The 22,998-nt window shown below is 46.6% G+C and overlaps 1 protein-coding gene across 1 annotated transcript; it reads right to left on the bottom strand.

The window, feature by feature from the left end:
• Positions 1–2,872: 2,872 nt before the first annotated feature.
• Positions 2,873–7,229, bottom strand: LOC147668948 (uncharacterized). The gene is made up of 2 exons (XM_086948324.1): positions 3,725–7,229; positions 2,873–2,910 (listed from the first exon to the last, which is right to left on the bottom strand). The coding sequence occupies exon 1, from the start codon at positions 6,633–6,635 to the stop codon at positions 4,758–4,760; it is 1,878 nt and encodes a 625-aa protein (XP_086804450.1). The 5' UTR covers positions 6,636–7,229; the 3' UTR covers positions 2,873–2,910; positions 3,725–4,757.
• Positions 7,230–22,998: the final 15,769 nt, after the last annotated feature.

The following is a 22,998-nucleotide window of genomic DNA, read 5'->3' as shown; positions in this document are numbered from 1 at the left end:
GCCAGGTAAAGCAGGGGGCCCCTCTTGGAAGAGTACAGGTCTCTATAAAATTCTCTGTAGTAGTAGAAATAAGCTTTATTCGATTTGCATAAAATCATAAAAGCACAACAAATGCATATAAAAACATCACACTTAATAAAAGCTTGCATGTTAAATTTAGCATTTAAGAAGAGCTACGGTCATGAGCAAATCTTAAAAATCATCCAATATCATACAGTTAGAATTACAAATAGTGATAACCAGCACAAAATACATGAAAAGACCCAGGCAGAAATGTTTCACAGCATGGTTTTCCGCAGCAACATGACCGATCTTAAAAAACGAGATACCACAAAAATCACATGCTCGTCTTCCAGTTTTAACAATCGTACGAAGGCAGGCTTACAATTTCTTACTCCCCATCGTTTTAACAGAGGTTTCAAATAAAACTTTCTGGGGACGGAATAAAAGGGACAAAAGAGCATTAAATGCAGGTTAGATTGGAGTGCGATGCTATCACACGGACATATCAAAGTCGATGTAGACCAGTTATTCATCTCCGGTACAGAAACAATACGAAAGAAAGTACCGAGACGTAAACGAGTCAAAAGCATTCTATAATAAGGGCTGGGGTCCACTTCTAAATACTTTTGCATGCCTTCAATAGGGGTGATTTCTTGGAAATTTAGGTTGGTTTGCTTACTTTTTTCGGTGTTCCATCTCAAGATTTCCAGATGGGTGGTCAGTGTTTTCTTGAGAACTGCTCTAGTTATACCCTCCATGCTCCTGGGGTTTACATAGTAATCCAGAAGGCCTATGTCATTGAGTACAGATCTTACGTATGAAAACCACCGGAAGTTTGCGACCCCATCTAGGGCCAGACAGTCCTCCAGAAGATCCCTGTTAAAGCTGGCCTCTCTGGTAGTCCATACCTTGTGCCATAAGAGGATTGGGGCTATCTTAATTATGTCCCCCAGATGTTTAACTCCCGCCTCTATATGTGTCATGAATGAGGATGTAGTCTTTGGGACACCCAGAAGGTAGTTGATGAACTGATTCTCACAACTCTGCAAGGATTGGTCCTTCTCGATGCCCCAAAGACCCGCCCCGTAGGTGGCCGTGGACACACACTTCGCCTGGTATATTTGGACCAGTTCTTTGGCTGGTTTACCCCACACTCTGTTAGAAAAGGCGCGTAGGACACCTATAGTATGGATGAAGGCCAGCTTTCTGGCTTCGATCGCCTGTTTCCAGCGACATTTCCTTTCAAACATTATGCCAAGGTAACAGAACTTGTCTACGGTGGCTATATTCTGATTGTTCAGGAGTACTTTGCAAGGGATCTTAGTGAGCTTGTTACTACATGGCATGGTAAAAGTCTTCTGGATATTTACTTTTAACCCTCTATCCTGCATAAAACCTGCAAATTTAGACACTGCCCTCTGCAGTCCCACTTGTGTTCGGGACATTATGGCCGCATCGTCTGCGTACAGAAGGATCGGAACCGGTAGGCCTTTCACAGTAGGGTAGTCATTTTGAAAGAGAGAAAGGTAGTGGCCCACTGAGTTGATATAATAAGTAAATAGCCTAGGGGCTAAGATACACCCTTGCCTGACTCCTCTTGACAAGGCGAATTTGTCGGTGCATTCGCCTTGCTTACCAAATCTCACTCTTGCCCCGCAGTTATGATATAATTCTCTAATAAAAGTAATTATGCATGCATCGATGCCCATTTCGGCCAATATTGACCATAACAAAAGGTGGTCCACACAGTCAAAAGCCGAACTCAAATCGACAAAAGTAATAAAAAGTGATCCACCTCTAGCCTGCGTGTATTTGGCACAAAGAAGGGCCAAGTTTAGACACTGCTCAGCAGTCCCTATACCCTTCCTGAAACCATATTGGAGGTGCGAAACTACATTGTGTTCCTCCTCCCATTCTTGGAGTCTCTTTAAGATAATCCTCCCTGCTAGTTTCATAAGGCCATCTAATAAAGATATTGGCCTATAGCAGGTTGGATCATCACGCCTGCCCTTTTTAAAGATTGGGACCACTATTGCGTCCGACCAGCTATCTATGAACCCCTGTTGGTTGCCCTTGTTCAACACATTTGTGAGCAAGGGGGCCCAAAAATCTGGTTCAGCCTTGTACACATCCACAGGGGTACAATCTGGCCCAGGAGCTTTGCCTGATGCACTATCCCTAATTGCATCACACATCTCCCCCACCGTGAATGTGATATCAATAGGGAATGCAGAAACGTGGGGATCGGTCTTTCTCCTACTGTCTATAATTTGTGGGACAGTTGGAACATGTCCTATTAAAGTGGTAGTTGCAGCTGGCTGTATGTCCGTATACAGCTTTTTAAAGTGTGTCAACCATATGTCACCTGTTATTGCCAGATCAATTTTATTACCATTGTTAGTTGGCTGGTACGAGGATTTAACAAGCCTCCAGAACTTGGTGGGGTTTTTCTGGGCAGAGGCTTCTTTTAGTGAATCCCACGCTTGCTTTTTTAAGGCCAGGGTTCTTTCTTTTAATGTACTTTTATATGTTTTCCTAGCACTACGAATTGTATCGGGGTCTCTAGGTTTGAGGGCTAAAGCTTTTTTGAGAGATTTTAATGCTTTTGTGCAATTCCCATCAAACCACCCTTCTCTTTGTACATAGTTAGTGTTCGCTGCCCTGGTCAGCAAGTTTTTTATTCGCTGTTGGATGTTGCCAAAGGCAGTCATAACAGAAGAAGAGTCCGCTTGTTCCTCTAGACAGAGATTAACATCGTTTACGGAGTCTAAAAGTAGTTTTTTCAGAAAGGCAGCGGGAACGATCCTCTCCCATTTCACAGTGTAGCCGTTAATTTTGGCTAGATCAACACCATAGGGGTACCTACAAGGGGTTGGGTTCTTAAAATTACGTTCCTTTGTTTTAACACTGACAGAAAGGGGGTAATGGTCGCTAAATACCACCCGAACGCAGCTGACTTCAGCCACACCATGGGCTTAGCGCTGTGATTCAGCCCTGCCGAACACTCATGTGGCCTCTAGGTTCTAATCATTAGACATAGACATAGGAGGATCCACTAAGGTAAACAATTTCAACACATATGACACGAGCATGTTGTTGTCTTCACTTTGGTCCTGAAGAATCGCGGTAAATATACCAAGAGCGAGAAACATGTTGACCACATGCACCTCTAGTATCTTCTAGGGTAACACAACATAATTGGTTGACACCTAGGGGACTAGTTTCACACTTTTTAACCGTAGCTAGGGGACCCCCAGAATAAAGTCTGTTCCGGTACCCCTAATTACATTTTAGCTACCTTACCATAGGTATACACCACCCTGCCCACATACCCCCACTTCACCTACAGGCAGTTGGAAAAAGATCTCCGCCAAAGAGCCCCTCTCTGAGGTGTGCCCGTCGGGGATTGCACCGCCTCCCCGACGAGGAGCAACCGCCGATGATGAAGCATGACACTCCTCGGGGTGTGTGAGGCAAATATATCCAACATAATGGATTCCCCAGGGTATTAATAATATCCCCTGTCTTTCCCCTCTACTTGGTCACGCCAGCAAGAACTTTCCTATCTCTGACTTCTTTAGGAACAGTACAGCAACCTCCCTTTTTGGTTTGACTCCCTAGTACTTTGTACAGACACTAAGCTGTTACTGGACCTTCCACTATTTGAGTGGTAAATAGTGTCCTTTGCCTCCCTCCCTCTTTGGAACCTTTGTTTTAACACTGACAGAAAGGGGGTAATGGTCGCTAAATACATCCTTACCAACCACACACGAGGTTAAAATTACAGAATTGGCAGTGGAAATTAATATAAAGTCAATGGTTGAATTGCAATCTCTACCAAAGAACGTTGGCTCAAACTGCACAGGTGAGGGACAGTGCAAGTTGGCAAAACAGAGATTAAATTTAAGGACAAAAGTGTTTAACAACATCCCTCTCTTTGTATGCACGAAATGAGTTGGATATTCCTCGCCAGGGTCCGAAATACCACACAAGGGGGATTCGGACTGTGGACAGATGGTACAATTGAAATCCCCAACCCACATTATTGTAGCCCCCTCAAGGTTATCCACAATGTGTGACAACAGGCGAGATATATTTGACATGGTGGTCTCCAGTTCAGTGTCAGTCATATTATTATAAACGTTCAGCAGTACTATATTCTCTAATGTGCCCCACCTGAGAAGTAAAATTTGAAAGTGGGTATTAGAGATAAATTTATGGATCTTAACCTTTGTTGCTGTTGATACATAGACACAGAGTCCCCCCTTATTGTGACCCTGGGCTGATGGTATGGCAGGAGAATAGAAAGTTTGGTACCCCAGTAAGTGCACTTCCTCACAGCACCAAGTCTCTTGGAAACACAGGATATCATACCTATGGATAAGGTTCAGCCAGGCTTTATTGAGGGCCTTGCTAGCTAGGCCCGCCACGTTCCATGAGATAAGTGAGCTAGTGGCAGTAACCTCGCAAATGTCTACAGAAGGACAGCCCCGATTCACACAAGGTAGGTCAAGTTGTTGTCTTCTGGTGATAGGAGTGTGTGAAGGGTTCAAAGGATTGGGAGTTACACTGTTACCCACACCCTGTTGTGACTGTGGGTGATCAGGTGACCATAGTTCGTTTGATGTGTCCGTACCCACTTCTGTTCTGCCACTAATGCTCTTTAGAGGGCTGGATGACGCGGAGTGGGTGGGGATGTGGTGGCTAGAACAAAGGCCGTCCGAGAATTTCTCTCCAATAATTGATTGATGGAGTCATTCATTGTCATCCAATCCTGATAACGGTTGGTAAAAATTTGACATGGGTATGTTCCAAAATTCTTTGGGATTGTGATGACGTGGGTTGCCCCAGTGGAAGTTTGAATGATTAGTTTTCCTTGGTTGTAATGGTGCCTGACTGGGTTGTTGCCAGAAGTCATTGGTATTTTGGAGTAGATTCTGATCTATTCGTGTCTTTGCATAGGCCAAGCTATCACGGCCAAAAGGTCTATATGGCAATTGGACAGAAGGATTCGGATGGTAGGGAAAAGGAGTGTTATCACCCTTATGGAGGTTATGAAATGTAGGGGTGTTAAAACCTCCGGGGGTTTTTGGACAGCCATAGCTATACGGATGGTGGGGCCTAAGCTGGGGTGGCGGTTTCCTCAGTATGGCCTCAGGATAAAAATAGCTTAGGTTGTGAGTTGAAATTCCCCCCTCCCCCATTCCAGGATACCAATCACTAATGTAGGTTACCAATCTGTGATCCTTGAAATTTACTAGGATCACGTCGCCATCAATATCCTTGGGTCTAGTACCTACCCAATGGCATCGTCTGGCCGAGACGATATCGCCATTAAGGTGAGGCGGGAGTGGTCTATTTCTCCTCAGCCAATAGATGACCTTATTTTTTAGGTTGGCCTGATGTTCACGCTTGCCTTCTGGCGGGGGCAACACTCCCGTTAGCGCTATAACATAATTTAGGCATTCAGGAGGCAAGTCTACGGTGTTCTGTGTTCCACTAATTAACTGGTGTGGCATGGTAAGTGTGGGTTTTGAACTAGTGCTATTGTTTGGACGCTTAGTGTGGGACCTTCTAGGAGAGTTAGGTTTATCCGCAGTCTGAGGTTTTTCTGGTACAGTTGTTTTACTAATGCTTCTATTACTATTTTTAGCCTGTAATTTAGAGTTTTGGGCCGGTTTTCGTGGCCCTGGTGTTGGAGGTGCAATTGCCTTGGGTGTACCAGACACTGTCTTAGGTGTTTTAGATGTTTTAGATTCATTAGGTTCTTTAGAAGACTGTGTAGAGACTCCAGGGTCAGTTGAGTTAAGAGAAGATGGCTCTGAATGCCCCTGTAGGAGTTTTTCCACATTCTCCCCTAATCTTTTGATCCTTTCAGTAAGGGGAAGGATCAGTGCCTTAATGAGGCAATCGATGTCATCCAATAGACCCGCGTAGCTGGGTACCGAGATGGAACTGGGAATAGCCTCTTTCTCGGGGACTGCAGCCCCAACCTTATTAGGAACAGTAAATATGGAAGGTGAAGGCTGATTAGGGGGGACAACTCTCTTTTTAATTGTCAACTTCTTTCTCCGCTTCCTAGGCGGGGAGCCAAGGGAGAGTTTACTAGAGGGGGTTTTAGAGCTTTTGGGAATGTCCATAGGTGATGTCAATGGGTGCTGGACCAGATTCATACACTTAGTGTGGTGGTCAGATATACTTGGTGTAAACACGGGAGATGGAATGTCTGGGTCATAGAGAGGGGCTGGATCTACAGCAGGGGTACATAAGTCAATTGACTGAATGTCAAGTACCTGAGAATTGGCGGGCTCATCAATGGTAATGATTTCATTCTGTGCGGTCGATTCCGTCTGAAAGATGAGTGGAATGTCATCTATGGGAGATGAAATGTTTACAAGATCTACTGAGGGAGTAAACTCCATTACAGTTGAGCTGACTGTTGTAGTTGCATCCACGAGTGTTGTGGGTTTTGATTTCAGCCTGTCAATAGAAAGACGCCGACTCGCCCTTTTTTCAGCCAAGGTAATTTCCCGGTCTACGTCAGTCTTAATTTTGGCAAAGAATTTGTCCAAAGGGCCTAACGAGAAGGACCCTTGTGCGACCGGTGCCTGCAATGCCTCAGAGGAAGACATCGCTGTCGGTAGTAAAGCGATGCGAAGGCAAGTGGGCAGGATTTCGCTAGGATAGCTTACTGGGACAATTAGGTTCCCGGGTGGGACTTAGAGAAAGGGCCCGGCCCGGCCTCGTTTGGCCCCGGACGGCCACAGAGGGCCCCGCTCTTGTCCCGGTCTTCTCCCGGCGCTCCCCGCGCGCTCTCGCGCTGCGGAGATAGTGCTTCTTTTTGTAGCTATGCTGGATTGGCTTCACCGAAGGGGGCGGTGCCGGCAGGGAGAGCAGCCCAGCTGGGATTGGGCGCGCGGGGACTCCTGGTCCGTGGAGTCCCCCGCTCTACGCTCGCAGCCCTGCCGGTCCTGTTGGTTGGTATGAGGCCCCTTTAATTAGTGCTGACAGCTGCTCAAAGCCGCGAAGCGGGACCCGCAGAGCGGGTCCGGCGAGGCGTGGCGGCTGCAGCTGGCTGTTGCGGTGATGCTCGCAGGAAAGTCGGCTTTGGTAATGGCAGTCCGCTGTTGCCTTGTTACTGCGGCGTTTTGATGATTGTGAAGGCGGGGGGCAATGCCGGCAGGGAGAGCAGCCCAGCTGGGATTGGGCGCGCGGGGACTCCTGGTCCGTGGAGTCCCCCGCTCTACGCTCGCAGCCCTGCCGGTCCTGTTGGTTGGTATGAGGCCCCTTTAATTAGTGCTGACAGCTGCTCGGGTCCGGCGAGGCGTGGCGGCTGCAGCTGGCTGTTGCGGTGATGCTCGCAGGAAAGTCGGCTTTGGTAATGGCAGTCCGCTGTTGCCTTGTTACTGCGGCGTTTTGATGATTGTGAAGGCGGGGGCGGTGCCGGCAGGGAGAGCAGCCCAGCTGGGATTGGGCGCGCGGGGACTCCTGGTCCGTGGAGTCCCCCGCTCTACGCTCGCAGCCCTGCCGGTCCTGTTGGTTGGTATGAGGCCCCTTTAATTAGTGCTGACAGCTGCTCAAAGCCGCCAAGCGGGACCCGCGGAGCGGGTCCGGCGAGGCGTGGCGGCTGCAGCTGGCTGTTGCGGTGATGCTCGCAGGAAAGTCGGCTTTGGTAATGGCAGTCCGCTGTTGCCTTGTTACTGCGGCGTTTTGATGATTGTGAAGGCGGGGGGCGGTGCCGGCAGGGAGAGCAGCCCAGCTGGGATTGGGCGCGCGGGGACTCCTGGTCCGTGGAGTCCCCCGCTCTACGCTCGCAGCCCTGCCGGTCCTGTTGGTTGGTATGAGGCCCCTTTAATTAGTGCTGACAGCTGCTCAAAGCCGCGAAGCGGGACCCGCGGAGCGGGTCCGGCGAGGCGTGGCGGCTGCAGCTGGCTGTTGCGGTGATGCTCGCAGGAAAGTCGGCTTTGGTAATGGCAGTCCGCTGTTGCCTTGTTACTGCGGCGTTTTGATGATTGTGAAGGCGGGGGGCGGTGCCGGCAGGGAGAGCAGCCCAGCTGGGATTGGGCGCGCGGGGACTCCTGGTCCGTGGAGTCCCCCGCTCTACGCTCGCAGCCCTGCCGGTCCTGTTGGTTGGTATGAGGCCCCTTTAATTAGTGCTGACAGCTGCTCAAAGCCGCCAAGCGGGACCCGCGGAGCGGGTCCGGCGAGGCGTGGCGGCTGCAGCTGGCTGTTGCGGTGATGCTCGCAGGAAAGTCGGCTTTGGTAATGGCAGTCTGAACACAGTGAGTAGCTCAGGGAGGTTTCTGTGTATGCTACCCTGCGTGTCACGTACCTTTGTTACATAATTGAAGAATCTAGGAGGCCGAGTCGCGGTTGCAAGAGCTCTACCCGGTCTGTCACCTTCTCCATATATTCTTGCCATGTGTAGTTTACCCCGCAGTTTACACTTCCTATCAGCTAGTTCTTCGTATTCTGTCAGTGCAGTACGTATATTGGCTCCAAGTGTTAGCGCTAAGCTCGCATTCCAACGCCTTACGTTTCTTTTCTAATGTGGCAAGGTCAGTGCGTAATGTTTTAAGGAAACCCCCCCTTTGGAGATGCACCACCTCCTCACTGTAACTTTGAATGCCTCCCATACTACAGTTATGCTGGGGACGGAGTCCACAATAGCGTTCGAAAAAAACTTGTGTATCCTGCTCCATCTCTGCTTTGAATACCGCATCCTGCAAGTGTAGAGGGTTAAGGCGCCAGTTAATGTATTAGGACAGCTTAAGAGGGACATTCATATCTACCACAACAGGGGAGTGGTCAGAATATGTACTGGCAAGGTGTGTCATGCTCCCCAGCCAACCCAGCAATCCCATCGATAAAACACATAGTCAAGTCTAGCCCAGGATGTATTAACAGCTGAATAGTGTGTGCCCTTCATCGATGTAGGGTGAATGTGCCTCCAGGAGTCAATCATAGAATTGTCAGTCCGCCGGGCACAAATGCAAGGCCCTTCTTAGCCAAAATGGTAACCCCGCGGGAATAGGTCAAATATGATGCAAACCAGGGGTGTGAGGACCACCTTGAGGGAAACATTGGTGCAGGCTCAGGGCCCAAGTGTGTTTCCTGCAATAACGCAACTGTAATGTGGTGTCTATCTAGGTAACCCAGCACCTGCCTTTTTTTCCTCTGATTATTTAGCCCCCGCACATTTCACGACATTACATTGACATTAGTCGCAGCACATACATTATCATCTTTTATACTTTCGATACTTTACGCCCAGCCTCACGTCAAGAATCAATAGCAGGTGAATAATGAGCAACTTAGCACTCGAGGTTCTTCCCCCCCCCCACCCACACTGGCATCCCCAACTCGCCAGGTACAAAATACCGTCCCACCCAAAATACTTTCATACATCAACTATTACTCAGTCCCTCTTCAACAAAACTATTGGGGGTATGCCCTAACACGGGGTACACCAGGGGTACACGACCTGCCCCTCAACCTCCTTACTCGCACCCACCTACTACCGCACCATGAGGCGGGCAGTGTCAGCGGGACGGAGACAAGTCACCGAGCATATCACATGGCAATACAGAGCATAAAGTTATACATCACGATGATAAGCCAGTCTTTAAATGACAGAGGGTCAAGGGGAGCCATTGTAAGTTCCTGCCGGAGCGAAGCTAATTAGTCAGGGTGCGATAGTGGGGAGTGAGATCCGGAGCGTTCTCGTGATCCTGACCCTTCGGTCGCGGTGTTGCGGTGTTTCTTAAGATAGTTATACACCTGTTGCGGGTTCTGGAAGTAGTGTTGTTTTCCTTGATGAGTAATCTTCAATTTCGCCGGATATAACATGGCGTAGGGAATGCCTTGTGTTTGGAGATTTTCTTGACCGCCGAGAATTTCTGTCTGGCCTCTTGTACCGACTGGGTGAAATCTGCGAAAAACGCCAGCATTCTCGCAAGGCACCTGCTTCATTTCACGAGCTCTGTGCAGCACCGCATCTCTGTCTCGATAGATTAAGAAGCGGGCTATCACCGGTCGCTGCGGTGACCCCGGAGGAGGGCGGGCCGCCAGTGATCTATGCTCTCCTTCCACTATGAGAAGTGTGGAAAATATATTACCAGTTGCTCTATAAAATCCTCCATTCGGCCCACATTGGTGGATTCCACAAGGCCTAGTATGCACACATCCTTCTGGAGCAAGCCTCCAAATCTTCGTTCTTTTCAGCGATGATCTGGAGCAGCTTATCTATTTGGTTGACCTGACCTTTGGTAGTGGTTGCACCATCCTCTAGGTCGTACACTCTGGTCTCCATTTCCTTAATCCGCGACTCATGTTGATCCAGTTTATTAACTACAGCTTCCATTCTTAGGTTTATGGTGTTCACCGCTGTACGTCTAATTTAACTGACTAAATTAACTGCTGTTATTGTTGCACTAATGCATGACCGCTTTACACTGCAATTTAAAAAACACATAGTGTTTTTCGAGATGTTCATAATGCTTATTGGGCGTTGTAAATTTTATTTTGACTAACTGCTGGAATACATTGTTGTATCTGTTGTACTTAATTATGACGGCATTACGCGTAGTGCTCTTGTGATGCTCTTATTGCCAATATGTCTTGAAAATGTAATGTGATTTCCCTTTGCCCAATTGACACAACTCATCTCTGTAATGCTCACATTGCCAATATGTCTTGTAAATGTAATGTGACTTCCTTCTGCCCAAATGACACAACTCCTCTCTGGTACGGTGAAGTCTTTCTTCACACGTACTGCCAGGCGTGCCGCGCACGCAAGCGGGACGCTATTTAAACGTCCTCGCTACCCGGCGCCTTTACTGCCGCTTTCTGATCGAGTACGCAAGACGCCAGATCGCGAGGTAAGCCCCCACCTAGACGGTGCGAACTTTGATAGATGCTCGGCCCGAGACAGCCCTCTTAATTGGGTTTCTCTCTCTTTTACCCTTTTTAGCAGTGACTGAGGAAATATAAATTTTATGGTCAAGAAATGTTCCCTAACGTGTACCCCACCGTCTCCATGTACGAGCTTAAAGTGCATGTAACTTCCCTCCTGTGCCAGCTATGAAGACGCAAATACATTTGCGTCCAGCGTTAACATGTCCTTTTTCAGATCCACCCTGAACGGGTTGAATATTCCGTTCCTAAGTATGCCATGCCAACGTCTTTTTGTGGTGTACTTTACACGTTTTTCAGCTCTGGCGAAGTAGGCCCTGAATTCTGCCATCGAGCCTTTTCCTGCCTTCTGACTCTGAACGCCTCAGCCTGGGCTGCCTCTGTACCCTTGACCTCTGCCTTACTCCCTGCGCGGCTAACGGCGCTTAGCTCAGCCTGCTGCCTGCCAAGACTGTATTCAACCTTTGAATTATCTGCTCCGCTCCTCAAACATACATTCCTGCCTACTAGTTCAAGTAAACATCCTTCCAGCTGCAGAGCAAAGGGCCCGGCCTCACTGTCTCCGTGCAAGTAATTCATAGCTTCTGTTACCATGGTAGGCCCATGCCCCCTCGCATCTCATGCAGACACGTAGACGCTTATACACGCACTCACAGTCAGTATAGAATAGCCTCTGCCCAAGAGACCTTTCCCTCTAGATAATATGGTTCCCAAACATCAGATATTAGATATGATATAGGTACGAGTTGATCTGACATGCCAGACTTCTGTCTCTTTCCGCTAGTGTAAATGTCAAGTCCCCTGCACCCTCCAGCTCCACGTCAATCACACGTCATGCAGCTGCGCGCGCATCCAGGCCTCAGATTTCTGCTGACATTACAAAATTCTGCTTTGTACCCACCTACTTGTGACACTTACATGTGACGTTTCTAGCACACACCTCTATGTTCACGCCTAGTTCTCGCCTTTTTGATTACGTATTGCTAACACGTGTGTGTTTTATCTTGTTTCTCTCAGCTGTTACGCCTACTGTATTGGTATTCATTATAAGGTTTAAGTATAAAAGTTATGTCTTGTCAATAAAGTATGCTCTATCCCTTCCTGCACCCCAGTGGTGTCAGGAACCCGATATCCGGTACCAGAACCATTCCTTTTTAAGGAATAAAACCCCTAAGAACTCTAACACCACGGACTCTGCGTCTTTCTTTCCGATTGAGTTATTTTTGTTTAAGTACTTACCTGCATAGAAATTAGGACGGTAAATCAAATATTTACCACATTATTTTGGCGCCCGAACAGGGACCCCTCCCCCACCTTACGCGCCGGTTGGTGCGTTGCAACCTTTGCCCCCTGCCATAAGTCAAGACGGACAATTACGCGTACCCGCAGGATTTCCTGTATCTCCCTCTGGCCCACGGAGGTGACGGAGACTGCGATCAGCACCCAGACGAGGCGGTGAGGAGTGCGGAGGATCCCGACCAGAGCCTAGCCGAAAGAAGCAAGGTCCGAGGTGTCAAGAGGCCCACCAGTTTCTGAAGTATCCACGTGTCGAGTCGAGTCGAGTCCAGTCCGGTCCAGTCCAGTCGAGTTTTCCGAGGCCTTCTGTTCCGTGCTTCCCGGTGAGTACCATTGCTGGGACGTATCTAGACGGGTGCATTATTATGTATCCGGTAAAGACGTGTTTGGGTACACAAACGCGGTCTGCACTGTTTTAGACAGTGTATCTGTACTGTTTAGCAGTATATCGAGCATTCAAGTTCTTGCACTGTTCTCGACAGTGTATCTGTGCTGTTTAGCAGTACATCTAGTATCAAGGGTTCAAAATGTTTTCATGTGATTAATGTCGTGGTATGAGTGGCTGTTTGATGTACATTACTGTGTTTTTGTGTAACTAGCTGTGTTCAGAGTAAGTAACCAGTATCGAGTATCCAGTACTAAGCAACAAGATGCCGTTGTTCAATAAACTAAGACAGATAGGAACTAGGAAAGGGATGCTAGAGGAAGAAATTCCTATCCCCCCTAGGGACACTCCTGGAAATTTTATGTACCATAAGCATGGCTTAGATGCCATACTGTATCTAGATTTATGGGCCGATTATACTAAGCACCTAGACGAGAGACACAGATGGCCCGTTACAGGAACATGGGATGCCGAGTGCATCGTGAAGGTAGAAGAAGCGCTATGGAAAAAGAAAGCCAGACAATCTCAGAAAGACGCCATAGAATTTTGGCGTAAAGAATCACATAAACGTGCTTGAAGAGCACTCCGTAGAGAAGACAGACATAGAGAAGAGTCGGATAGAGTCCGAGAAAACGAATTAGTTAATGAAGGGATCCGAGTAAAAGCAGAACAAGTAGACCGCATGCGAAACAATCTTGTAAATGGTATGTACTTAGTGGCCGAGGGTTTGCCTGAAGCCACTTCAGAAATACCGAAAGATCTACCGCCACCATTGGTTCCGACTAAAGTAAATCACAGGACCACCAAAGACATATTCCTTGCTTCCTATCTAGACGATGTAGCACCCGCTTACACCAATCCACGTGCCCGCGTCCCGCCTACTGACGGTGACGGGGACGGAGGTGGCAACCCGCCTCAAGACCATATTCCGCCATTGCCGCAACAAGGCTCACCCGTTCGACAGCCTGCTCCACTCGTTCCTCCACCTCCACCACTTCCCGCACCTAAAATTAATATACCGAATCCGATTGCGCCTGATCCCAGTAAGAGACAAGTTCAGGTACACATACAGACTCCACAGAGAAATAATGCTCAAGCCTCTGGCTCAGGAGGTGCGACAGGGGGTCTCCAGACCCCGCCAGCAACACACAGATTCAACTTAAGGGACTTGCTGAAGCAACATACACCCCAATCACCCCGTCTCGACATACTCAAAGAACCCCTTCCAATTTGCAGATATGATCCAGTACCCGGTAAAGAGGATAGAATGTTGATAGCATCACTACGCTTGTGACAAGCTACAGATTACCTAGTGTTATTCCCAGGGATGGCTGATCACCTAGATAGAATATATCATTTTGTCCAGACTGGGGAAAATCCCGAAAGTATTAAGGAGGCCCTGGCACACCAGAAAGTTGACACTCAAGCATATGTATTACGTTTTTTCATAAATTGCTTAATAAGAGACCGAGACAGGCCTGGGGTAGACCAGGAAGAAATGGAAGCACTAAACAAGTGGGGTCAAAATATAGCCGACGGAAAGCATGATAAAGTGAATTGTATATCGAGCATGTACAAGAGAATCAGAAAGGCAGTAATAGAAATACACGAAAAAGAAAAAGAAAGTGACAGGAATGACTCCTCCGAGGAGGAAGGACCTGAAGAACCAGATACGACTACAGAAAGGATAGCGTATGTAGGTAAGGGAAGTTACCTTAGGAAAGGCATTCGTCCGGAAAGCAAGAGAATTTTTCTCTCTGGCCTATCAAAACCAAGTTCCCCATAACATCTGTTTCAAGTTACCGATAAAATGCTTCAAGAACAAATGGGGTACCATGTACTCAATTCTATGGATGAACAAGAACTAGCCCGGTCAGCAGTGCTATGGGCTGACAATCCTAACACGTACAATGATGATACAGTAGCACAGACATTTCTGAACCTTTCCCCAGACGAGCAGAAATTAGCTGGTATATACATGATTCAGCATCTCATCACGTTATACAGACAACAACATTCTGATCCAGGTCCCTTACCGGATAAGCACTACTTATGAATAGATGGAGAGGCCTAAGTACCAGATTAATTCAAATAATTCTAGAACAACGACGTAAATATAACGCTTTCTTAGGCCCACAATATGTTTCAGCTCAGCCACCAGAAAGAAAAATGTGTCACTTTGAGCATTTCGACAGACAGAATCCCTTACGAGAAGTACACCCAGTTATGGGTACTAATAACACCTTGGAACGTGTGTTTGTGTACACACCTTTAACAAAGTTAGAATTGTTAGAAATGAAGAAACTAGTACCCTGTCATGATAAAGACCCTGCAGGTTTTCACAGAGAACTTAAAGACATGTTACTCATGGGAGATTACACGTATACAGACATTATGAAATTGTTAAAAGTGCTGCTGCCCACCGGCATCTACGAGAAACTCAAGGAAAAAGAATGGGAGGTGGGAGATAAAAAGATTATATGGACTGAAATAGAAGACGAGGAAAAAGGTCGTACCCCAGGGGTAGGCCTTGGGGACAAAGCAAAACCATTACCAGGTCTAATAGTACAGGTCTTGCCAAGATTATTGACAACTAAAAAGGAAGACTGGGACGCAATCTCAGCCTGCAAACAGAAACACAATGAAGATACCAGTGACTTCTATTCAAGATTCGAGAAATGTTTCATTATTAATAGTGGCCTAAAACCAGGTAGCGAGTCGTATCCGCATCTTTTTGTAACAAAGTTAGTCGAGAATTCCCTGACATCAGTTAAGAACCGTGTATATAAAGTTGAAAGTACATGGCAAGCAAATACGCCATCCCAGATGTTACAAATGTTACAATACCACCAGAACAGAATTAGAGAAGAACAGGATCACGAACAGAGACGTATGAAAGACACAAAAATGAAAATGTTAGTGGCCCAGTCGGTTCCAGCCGACGGCCAGAGAAAGGGTACGACCCAGACAGGTAATTCAGCAGCTCCCGTTAAAGGGACATGCAACTATTGCAAGCAGCCAGGTCACTACGTACATGAATGTCCAGTCCTGAAACACAATATAGCAACAGGTAAAACTAAAGAAAGACTGCATCCGCCTAGACAAGACCAGGTCCAGCAACAGACTTCACAGAATTCCCAACCTATGCATGCTTCACCACATACAGCACAGACCGCAGCGGTATCACAGCCACAGCCACAGCCCATTGCCGCGACGCAGCAAGTTTCACGACAGATGAACCAGTATGCCCAATCTGATTATCCCGATTATCAGCGATACACATGAAACAGCCTAGAGAGGGAGGTTGGCTTGCCTCTTATTGAGATTCCTGTAGATCAAGAGGGTCCTTATGTACACAGTCAAGTATTGGGAAAAGACAGAAAGTTTTTAATTGACACAGGGGCAAGCCGCACAACAATCAGCCATCATGAAGTCCCAGGGGCACCCCTCTCAGGCTCACAGAATGTTTCCCTTGGTTTTTCAGGACAGCCTATTGTAAATGAGGTATCGAAACCAGTCCCCCTGGCTGTGGGTCCATTATCACGCGTTACAGACTTGTTACTTACGAAATCATGTCCAGAAAACCTGTTAGGTATCAAAACATTGAAGGCTCTAGGAGCTGTGATATGTTGTTCTCCGGAAGGAGTTAGACTTTTCCTGCGTGACTTTAAGGGTCACTATGTATTACGAGAGTTTGATGTCAGATTGAAAAATGTACCGAAACACCTGTGGGCACAAGGCCCAACCGATGTAGGTTGCATGCACATCACACCATACCGTGTTACACTCAGACCAGGAGTTGTTTTGCCGCGAATCAGACAATACAAGTTACCACCCGATGCTGTAGTGGCTTTACTGGAAATCATTGAAGAGCTCATTGCACAAGGAGTGGTCATAGAAACCGACTCCAATATCTGTAATTCCCCTATCATTCCGATTCTTAAACGTACTGATCCCAATGCACCGCCAGTGTATCGGCTGGTGATTGATTTACGAGAACTGAATAAATGCATTGTTCCACAGTACCCTGTGGTTCCCGACATCTCATCCCTATTGACTGCGATTGATTCAGAAGCAACGTTCTTTACTGTAATTGACCTCAAGAACGCCTTCTTCAGTGTACCGATTGATCCAGAGAGCCATTACCTCTTCGGATTCAGTTTAAATGGACGAAGTTTCAAATTTTCACGCGCACCTCAAGGATTCACAGAAAGCCCCAGCATCTATAGTCAAGCACTGAAAAGACAACTTGATTGTATCCAAATGCCAGTTAACACCGCCTTACTACAATACGTCGACGATCTGCTGATCACCGCACGAAGTGAACCCGAATGTGAACAAGCATCACTGACAGTTTTACATTTTCTGGCCGACAAGGGACACAAGGTGTCTCCTTCGAAGCTACAATTCTGTGTTCAGCAAGTTGTGTACTTGGGTCACTTGCTGTCCAAAGTGGGGAGACAGCTCACACCTGACCGTATCCAGTTAATTGTAAATATGCCACAACCCCAGACACAAAAGGAAGTGCGGGCCTTTATAGGCCTCACCTCGTACTGCAGACAATGGATTCCTCAATATGCATTTCTAGCTAAACCACTCATTCAGTTGACAACACAGGAGGCAGCGACTTCGACTGCCCTTCCTTGGACTCAGGAACATACACAGGCCTTTGAGGAATTCAAGAAAGCTTTATGTCAAGCACCAGTTTTAGCGACACCATGTTACAGCAAACCTTTTACACTTTTTGTTACAGAACGTGATGGTACAGCGTTGTCTGTCCTCACTCAAGATCAAGCAGGTTCACATAAGCCTTGCGCTTATTTTTCAAGTACATTGGATTCAGTAGCCCAGGCGCTCCCTGCGTGCTTAAAGTCAGTTGCAGCGACAGCCCTAGCAATCAGACAGAGCGATTCAATTGTCTTAGGACATCAATTAACAGTACAAGTTCCACATTCTGTAGAGGTTCTTCTAAACCGAACTCAGACTCAACACTTGACTATAGCACGACTGACAGGTTATGAATTGACGCTATTCCAGCCACACATAGAAATCAGACTCTGTAACATTCTGAATCCTGCAACATTGTTACCTTCGATTATGACAAATTCAGCCTCGCATGATTGTATAGAGATCATTAATGCAGTAACAAAGACCCCACGAGACTTAACAGATGTTCCACTGACAAATCCAGACCTGACACTTTACGTGGATGGTTCATGTATGAGAACAAACACAGGAGAATTAGTGGCCGCATATGCAGTGACCACTGAAACTGAAGTTAAAGAAACATATCGTATTGATACACTGTCTGCTCAAGCAGCAGAGCTCATCGCTCTGACCCGAGCCTGTATACTAGCCAAGGACAGAAATGTTAACATATACACAGATTCGCGTTATGCTTTCGGAGTCGTACACGACTTCGGAGTGTTATGGCAAGAACGAGGTTTCTTGACCTCTCACGGTGCCAAGATCCAACACGGTCCCCTCATTCAAGCACTATTAGAAGCAATACATCTGCCTTCAGGCATATCCATCATGAAGTGTAAAGCACATACTAAAGTTACAGATTCCATTTCCCAGGGTAACGACCTGGCAGACCAAACAGCAAAACATACAGCATTGACTCACACCCAGACAACTGATGTGACAAAGACAATAGTGCCGACACATTGTATGACAGTAAGGGATCCCACACTAGATGTAATCGATATTCAGACACATGCTACTCCAGATGAAATCAAGAAATGGACTGAACTAGGAGGGATCCAGACAGATCAGGGATGGATGACGAAGGGAAAATCTACATGGTTTCTCCCCGACTCTATGGTTCAAGTCATAATAAATACAGCACATAGTCCAGCACACCTAGGAGAAAAAGCTATGTTAGACAGTTTACAGAATCTCTGGTACAACAAACATTTACGAGCAGCAGCAAAACAGAAAGTGCGTACTTGCATGATCTGTTGTCAGTTCAATCCAGGTAAAAGCGTCCCTGTAGAGCAAGGTGGATTTCATCCTCCCGATCACCCTTTTGAAGTCCTCCAGATGGATTATATCCAGATGGACCGTTGTCGAGGATTCAAGTATGTCCTCGTAGTTGTTTGTGCACTTTCCCGTTGGACCGAAGCATATCCAGTCCCAGATTACACTGCCCCGACCACTGCCAGGCAGCTGGTTCGAGAATTCTTCCCACGGTACGGCTTGCCTCGTATCGTGTACTCAGATAACGGACAGCCATTCTCATCCGAGCTCATGAAGCAGGTTTCACTTCTGCTAGGATATCAGTGGAAATTCCATTGTGTCCGACATCCCGAGGCAGCTGGCCTTGTAGAAAGGCATAACCAGACACTGAAAACGCGCCTCGCCAAAATATGTAAAGAGAAAGGGGTCGACTGGATAGTCGCCCTGCCAGTTGCATTGTTCTATATGAGAATGGTCCCCCATTCGAGATCAGGACTATCTCCGTATGAGGTGGTCTTTGGCCGACCACCAAATATGTGGGGGACGCCCATGCCTAAGAAAATAACCGATGTTGATTGTAATATGCTGACAGATTACCTTGCCTCCTTGATGTCTGCACTCCAATCATGTCGTTCACAGGTGGCCGCAGCCTTTCCCGACAACACCGATGTAAAGCCACACGACGTCCGTCCAGGTGACACTGTGTTGATTCGCAACTTCGACAGGAAAAGCCCGCTGGAGCCCCGCTGGAAGGAGCCGAAGATCGTCCTTCTGATCACGAGGACGGCAATTAAAGTTGAGGGCCGAAAGGGGTGGATCCACACGAGTCATATTAAAAAATGTAATGAACTGTTGCCAGAGACTGACTCGTCCACCCCCTCAAAGGACTGCCTCGATACTAGTGACTTTAAAGTTCCCAAGAGAGAGAAAACTCCCCAAGAGGAGTATAAAAAGAAACTACGGTCTAGCAAGTCAGACAGTTTAATTGTTTAAGTCCTCCCCTAGGTGAATCGGTTAAATTAGTTTCTGACATGTATCCCCTAGACCGAGATAGAGAGAGAGAGAGACAACTCAAGAAACGTGCATATTGTAAATCACTCCGTAGTCACTGTATAGTGACATTATTGGTTATGTTTTTTCTAAGTCTTGTGATTATTGTTACCAGTATATTGCTGCCTATATATTACCCTATCTTCAAGCGTGAACAATCTGCTTACAATGTCACTACCGAACATTCTTTTAGCGAATTACCCCCTCATGAATTATCTTACAGACTTGCGCTGCGCAACAACACATTCATTAGTATGTTACATCACTCCCATCAGACTAATAATGCTACAAACTGTTGGATATGTGGCCGACTCCCTCCCTATCAGAAATACAAGGGAGTTCTGCCCCTCTTTCCGTACCCGTTCACACACAATGGCTCATGTGGAGCATGGTTTAGAATAATTAATTCCTTAAATCCTGATATTGCTGTTTTCGAAGGAAATTGGGTTTGGGGAAACCTGAACTTAGTTCTGCTTAACGCCTGTTATCCCGACAAAAAGGGACTTCCTACTAGAATAGGAACTGATCTAGAAAATGAAGTATATGGATTAGGTAATTATACAATTAACCTTATTTAGTGTGGTAAATATTTGATTTACCGTCCTAATTTCTATGCAGGTAAGTACTTAAACAAAAATAACTCAATCGGAAAGAAAGACGCAGAGTCCGTGGTGTTAGAGTTCTTAGGGGTTTTATTCCTTAAAAAGGAATGGTTCTGGTACCGGATATCGGGTTCCTGACACCACTGGGGTGCAGCAAGGGATAGAGCATACTTTATTGACAAGACATAACTTTTATACTTAAACCATATAATGAATACCAATACAGTAGGCGTAACAGCTGAGAGAAACAAGATAAAACACACACGTGTTAGCAATACGTAATCAAAAAGGCGAGAACTAGGCGTGAACATAGAGGTGTGTGCTAGAAACGTCACATGTAAGTGTCACAAGTAGGTGGGTACAAAGCAAAATTTTGTAATGCCAGCAGAAATCTGAGGCCTGGATGCGCGCGCAGCTGCATGACGATGAAGATACCAGTGACTTCTATTCAAGATTCGAGAAATGTTTCATTATTAATAGTGGCCTAAAACCAGGTAGCGAGTCGTATCCGCATCTTTTTGTAACAAAGTTAGTCGAGAATTCCCTGACATCAGTTAAGAACCGTGTATATAAAGTTGAAAGTACATGGCAAGCAAATACGCCATCCCAGATGTTACAAATGTTACAATACCACCAGAACAGAATTAGAGAAGAACAGGATCACAAACAGAGACGTATGAAAGACACAAAAATGAAAATGTTAGTGGCCCAGTCGGTTCCAGCCGACGGCCAGAGAAAGGGTACGACCCAGACAGGTAATTCAGCAGCTCCCGTTAAAGGGACATGCAACTATTGCAAGCAGCCAGGTCACTACGTACATGAATGTCCAGTCCTGAAACACAATATAGCAACAGGTAAAACTAAAGAAAGACTGCATCCGCCTAGACAAGACCAGGTCCAGCAACAGACTTCACAGAATTCCCAACCTATGCATGCTTCACCACATACAGCACAGACCGCAGCGGTATCACAGCCACAGCCACAGCCCATTGCCGCAACGCAGCAAGTTTCACGACAGATGAACCAGTATGCCCAATCTGATTATCCCGATTATCAGCGATACACATGAAACAGCCTAGAGAGGGAGGTTGGCTTGCCCCTTATTGAGATTCCTGTAGATCAAGAGGGTCCTTACGTACACAGTCAAGTATTGGGAAAAGACAGAAAGTTTTTAATTGACACAGGGGCAAGCCGCACAACAATCAGCCATAATGAAGTCCCAGGGGCACCCCTCTCAGGCTCACAGAATGTTTCCCTTGGTTTTTCAGGACAGCCTATTGTAAATGAGGTATCGAAACCAGTCCCCCTGGCTGTGGGTCCATTATCACGTGTTACAGACTTGTTACTTACGAAATCATGTCCAGAAAACCTGTTAGGTATAAAAACATTGAAGGCTCTAGGAGCTGTGATATGTTGTTCTCCGGAAGGAGTTAGACTTTTCCTGCGTGACTTTAAGGGTCACTATGTATTATGAGAGTTTGATGTCAGATTGAAAAATGTACCGAAACACCTGTGGGCACAAGGCCCAACCGATGTAGGTTGCAGGCACATCACACCATACCGTGTTACACTCAAAACAGGAGTTGTTTTGCCGCGAATCAGACAATACAAGTTACCACCCGATGCTGTAGTGGCTTTACGGGAAATCATTGAAGAGCTCATTGCACAAGGAGTGGTCGTAGAAACCGACTCCAATATCTGTAATTCCCCTATCATTCCGATTCTTAAACGTACTGATCCCAATGCACCGCCAGTGTATCGGCTGGTGATTGATTTACGAGAACTGAATAAATGCATTGTTCCACAGTACCCTGTCGGGTACCCTGTGGTTCCCGACATCTCATCCCTATTGACTGCTATTGATTCAGAAGCAACGTTCTTTACTGTAATTGACCTCAAGAACGCCTTCTTCAGTGTACCGATTGATCCAGAGAGCCAATACCTCTTCGGATTCAGTTTAAATGGACGAAGTTTCAAATTTTCACGCGCACCTCAAGGATTCACAGAAAGCCCCAGCATCTATAGTCAAGCACTGAAAAGACAACTTGATTGTATCCAAATGCCAGTTAATACCGCCTTACTGCAGTACGTCGATGATCTGCTGATCACCGCACGAAGTGAACCCGAATGTGAACAAGCATCACTGACAGTTTTACATTTTCTGGCCGACAAGGGACACAAGGTGTCTCCTTCGAAGCTACAATTCTGTGTTCAGCAAGTTGTGTACTTGGGTCACTTGCTGTCCAAAGTGGGGAGACAGCTCACTCCTGACCGCATCCAGTTAATTGTAAATATGCCACAACCCCAGACACAAAAGGAAGTGCGGGCTTTTATAGGCCTCACCTCGTACTGCAGACAATGGATTCCTCAATATGCATTTCTGCATTGACTACGGCAGCACGATAAGAAGTTACCCCTCACTATAGGGTAAGTCTAAACCTCCCCAGGCGCTCTTGTGATCACTTTAGAATGCTCCCTGAATACCAGCTTTTTACCGACAGTTCCTCCCACCACAGATAAGGACACCATCCCCAAAATTATTGAAAAGGGATCTTGAAGCAAAATAGAAGCCCCTACTTGCCTATGAGGGGGTAAGTGCACACTACCTAATCTGCACTTTTATCCAACCATCCATATCGACCAAGATATTAATGTCAGCTCCTCTATCTACAGATGAGGATACACCTTTTGAAAAACCCCACGACCACTGAAGTCAATTTGACTGATTACTACTCTTATCCTAAACCACATATGGGTAAGTCCCAAACTGCGGTGAACCAACAACTC

Source organism: Lissotriton vulgaris, unplaced genomic scaffold (genome assembly GCF_964263255.1).
Source record: "Lissotriton vulgaris unplaced genomic scaffold, aLisVul1.2 SCAFFOLD_7543, whole genome shotgun sequence".
NCBI classification, from domain to species: domain Eukaryota; kingdom Metazoa; phylum Chordata; class Amphibia; order Caudata; family Salamandridae; genus Lissotriton; species Lissotriton vulgaris.
The sequence above is the reverse complement of the archived record's forward strand: the minus strand, read 5'-3'. Positions and strand labels throughout refer to the sequence as shown.

Bases quoted from the DNA above. Each gene is read 5' to 3' on its own strand.
- LOC147668948 (XM_086948324.1), bottom strand. From the start codon at position 6,635: ATGTCTTCCTCTGAGGCATTGCAGGCACCGGTCGCACAAGGGTCCTTC.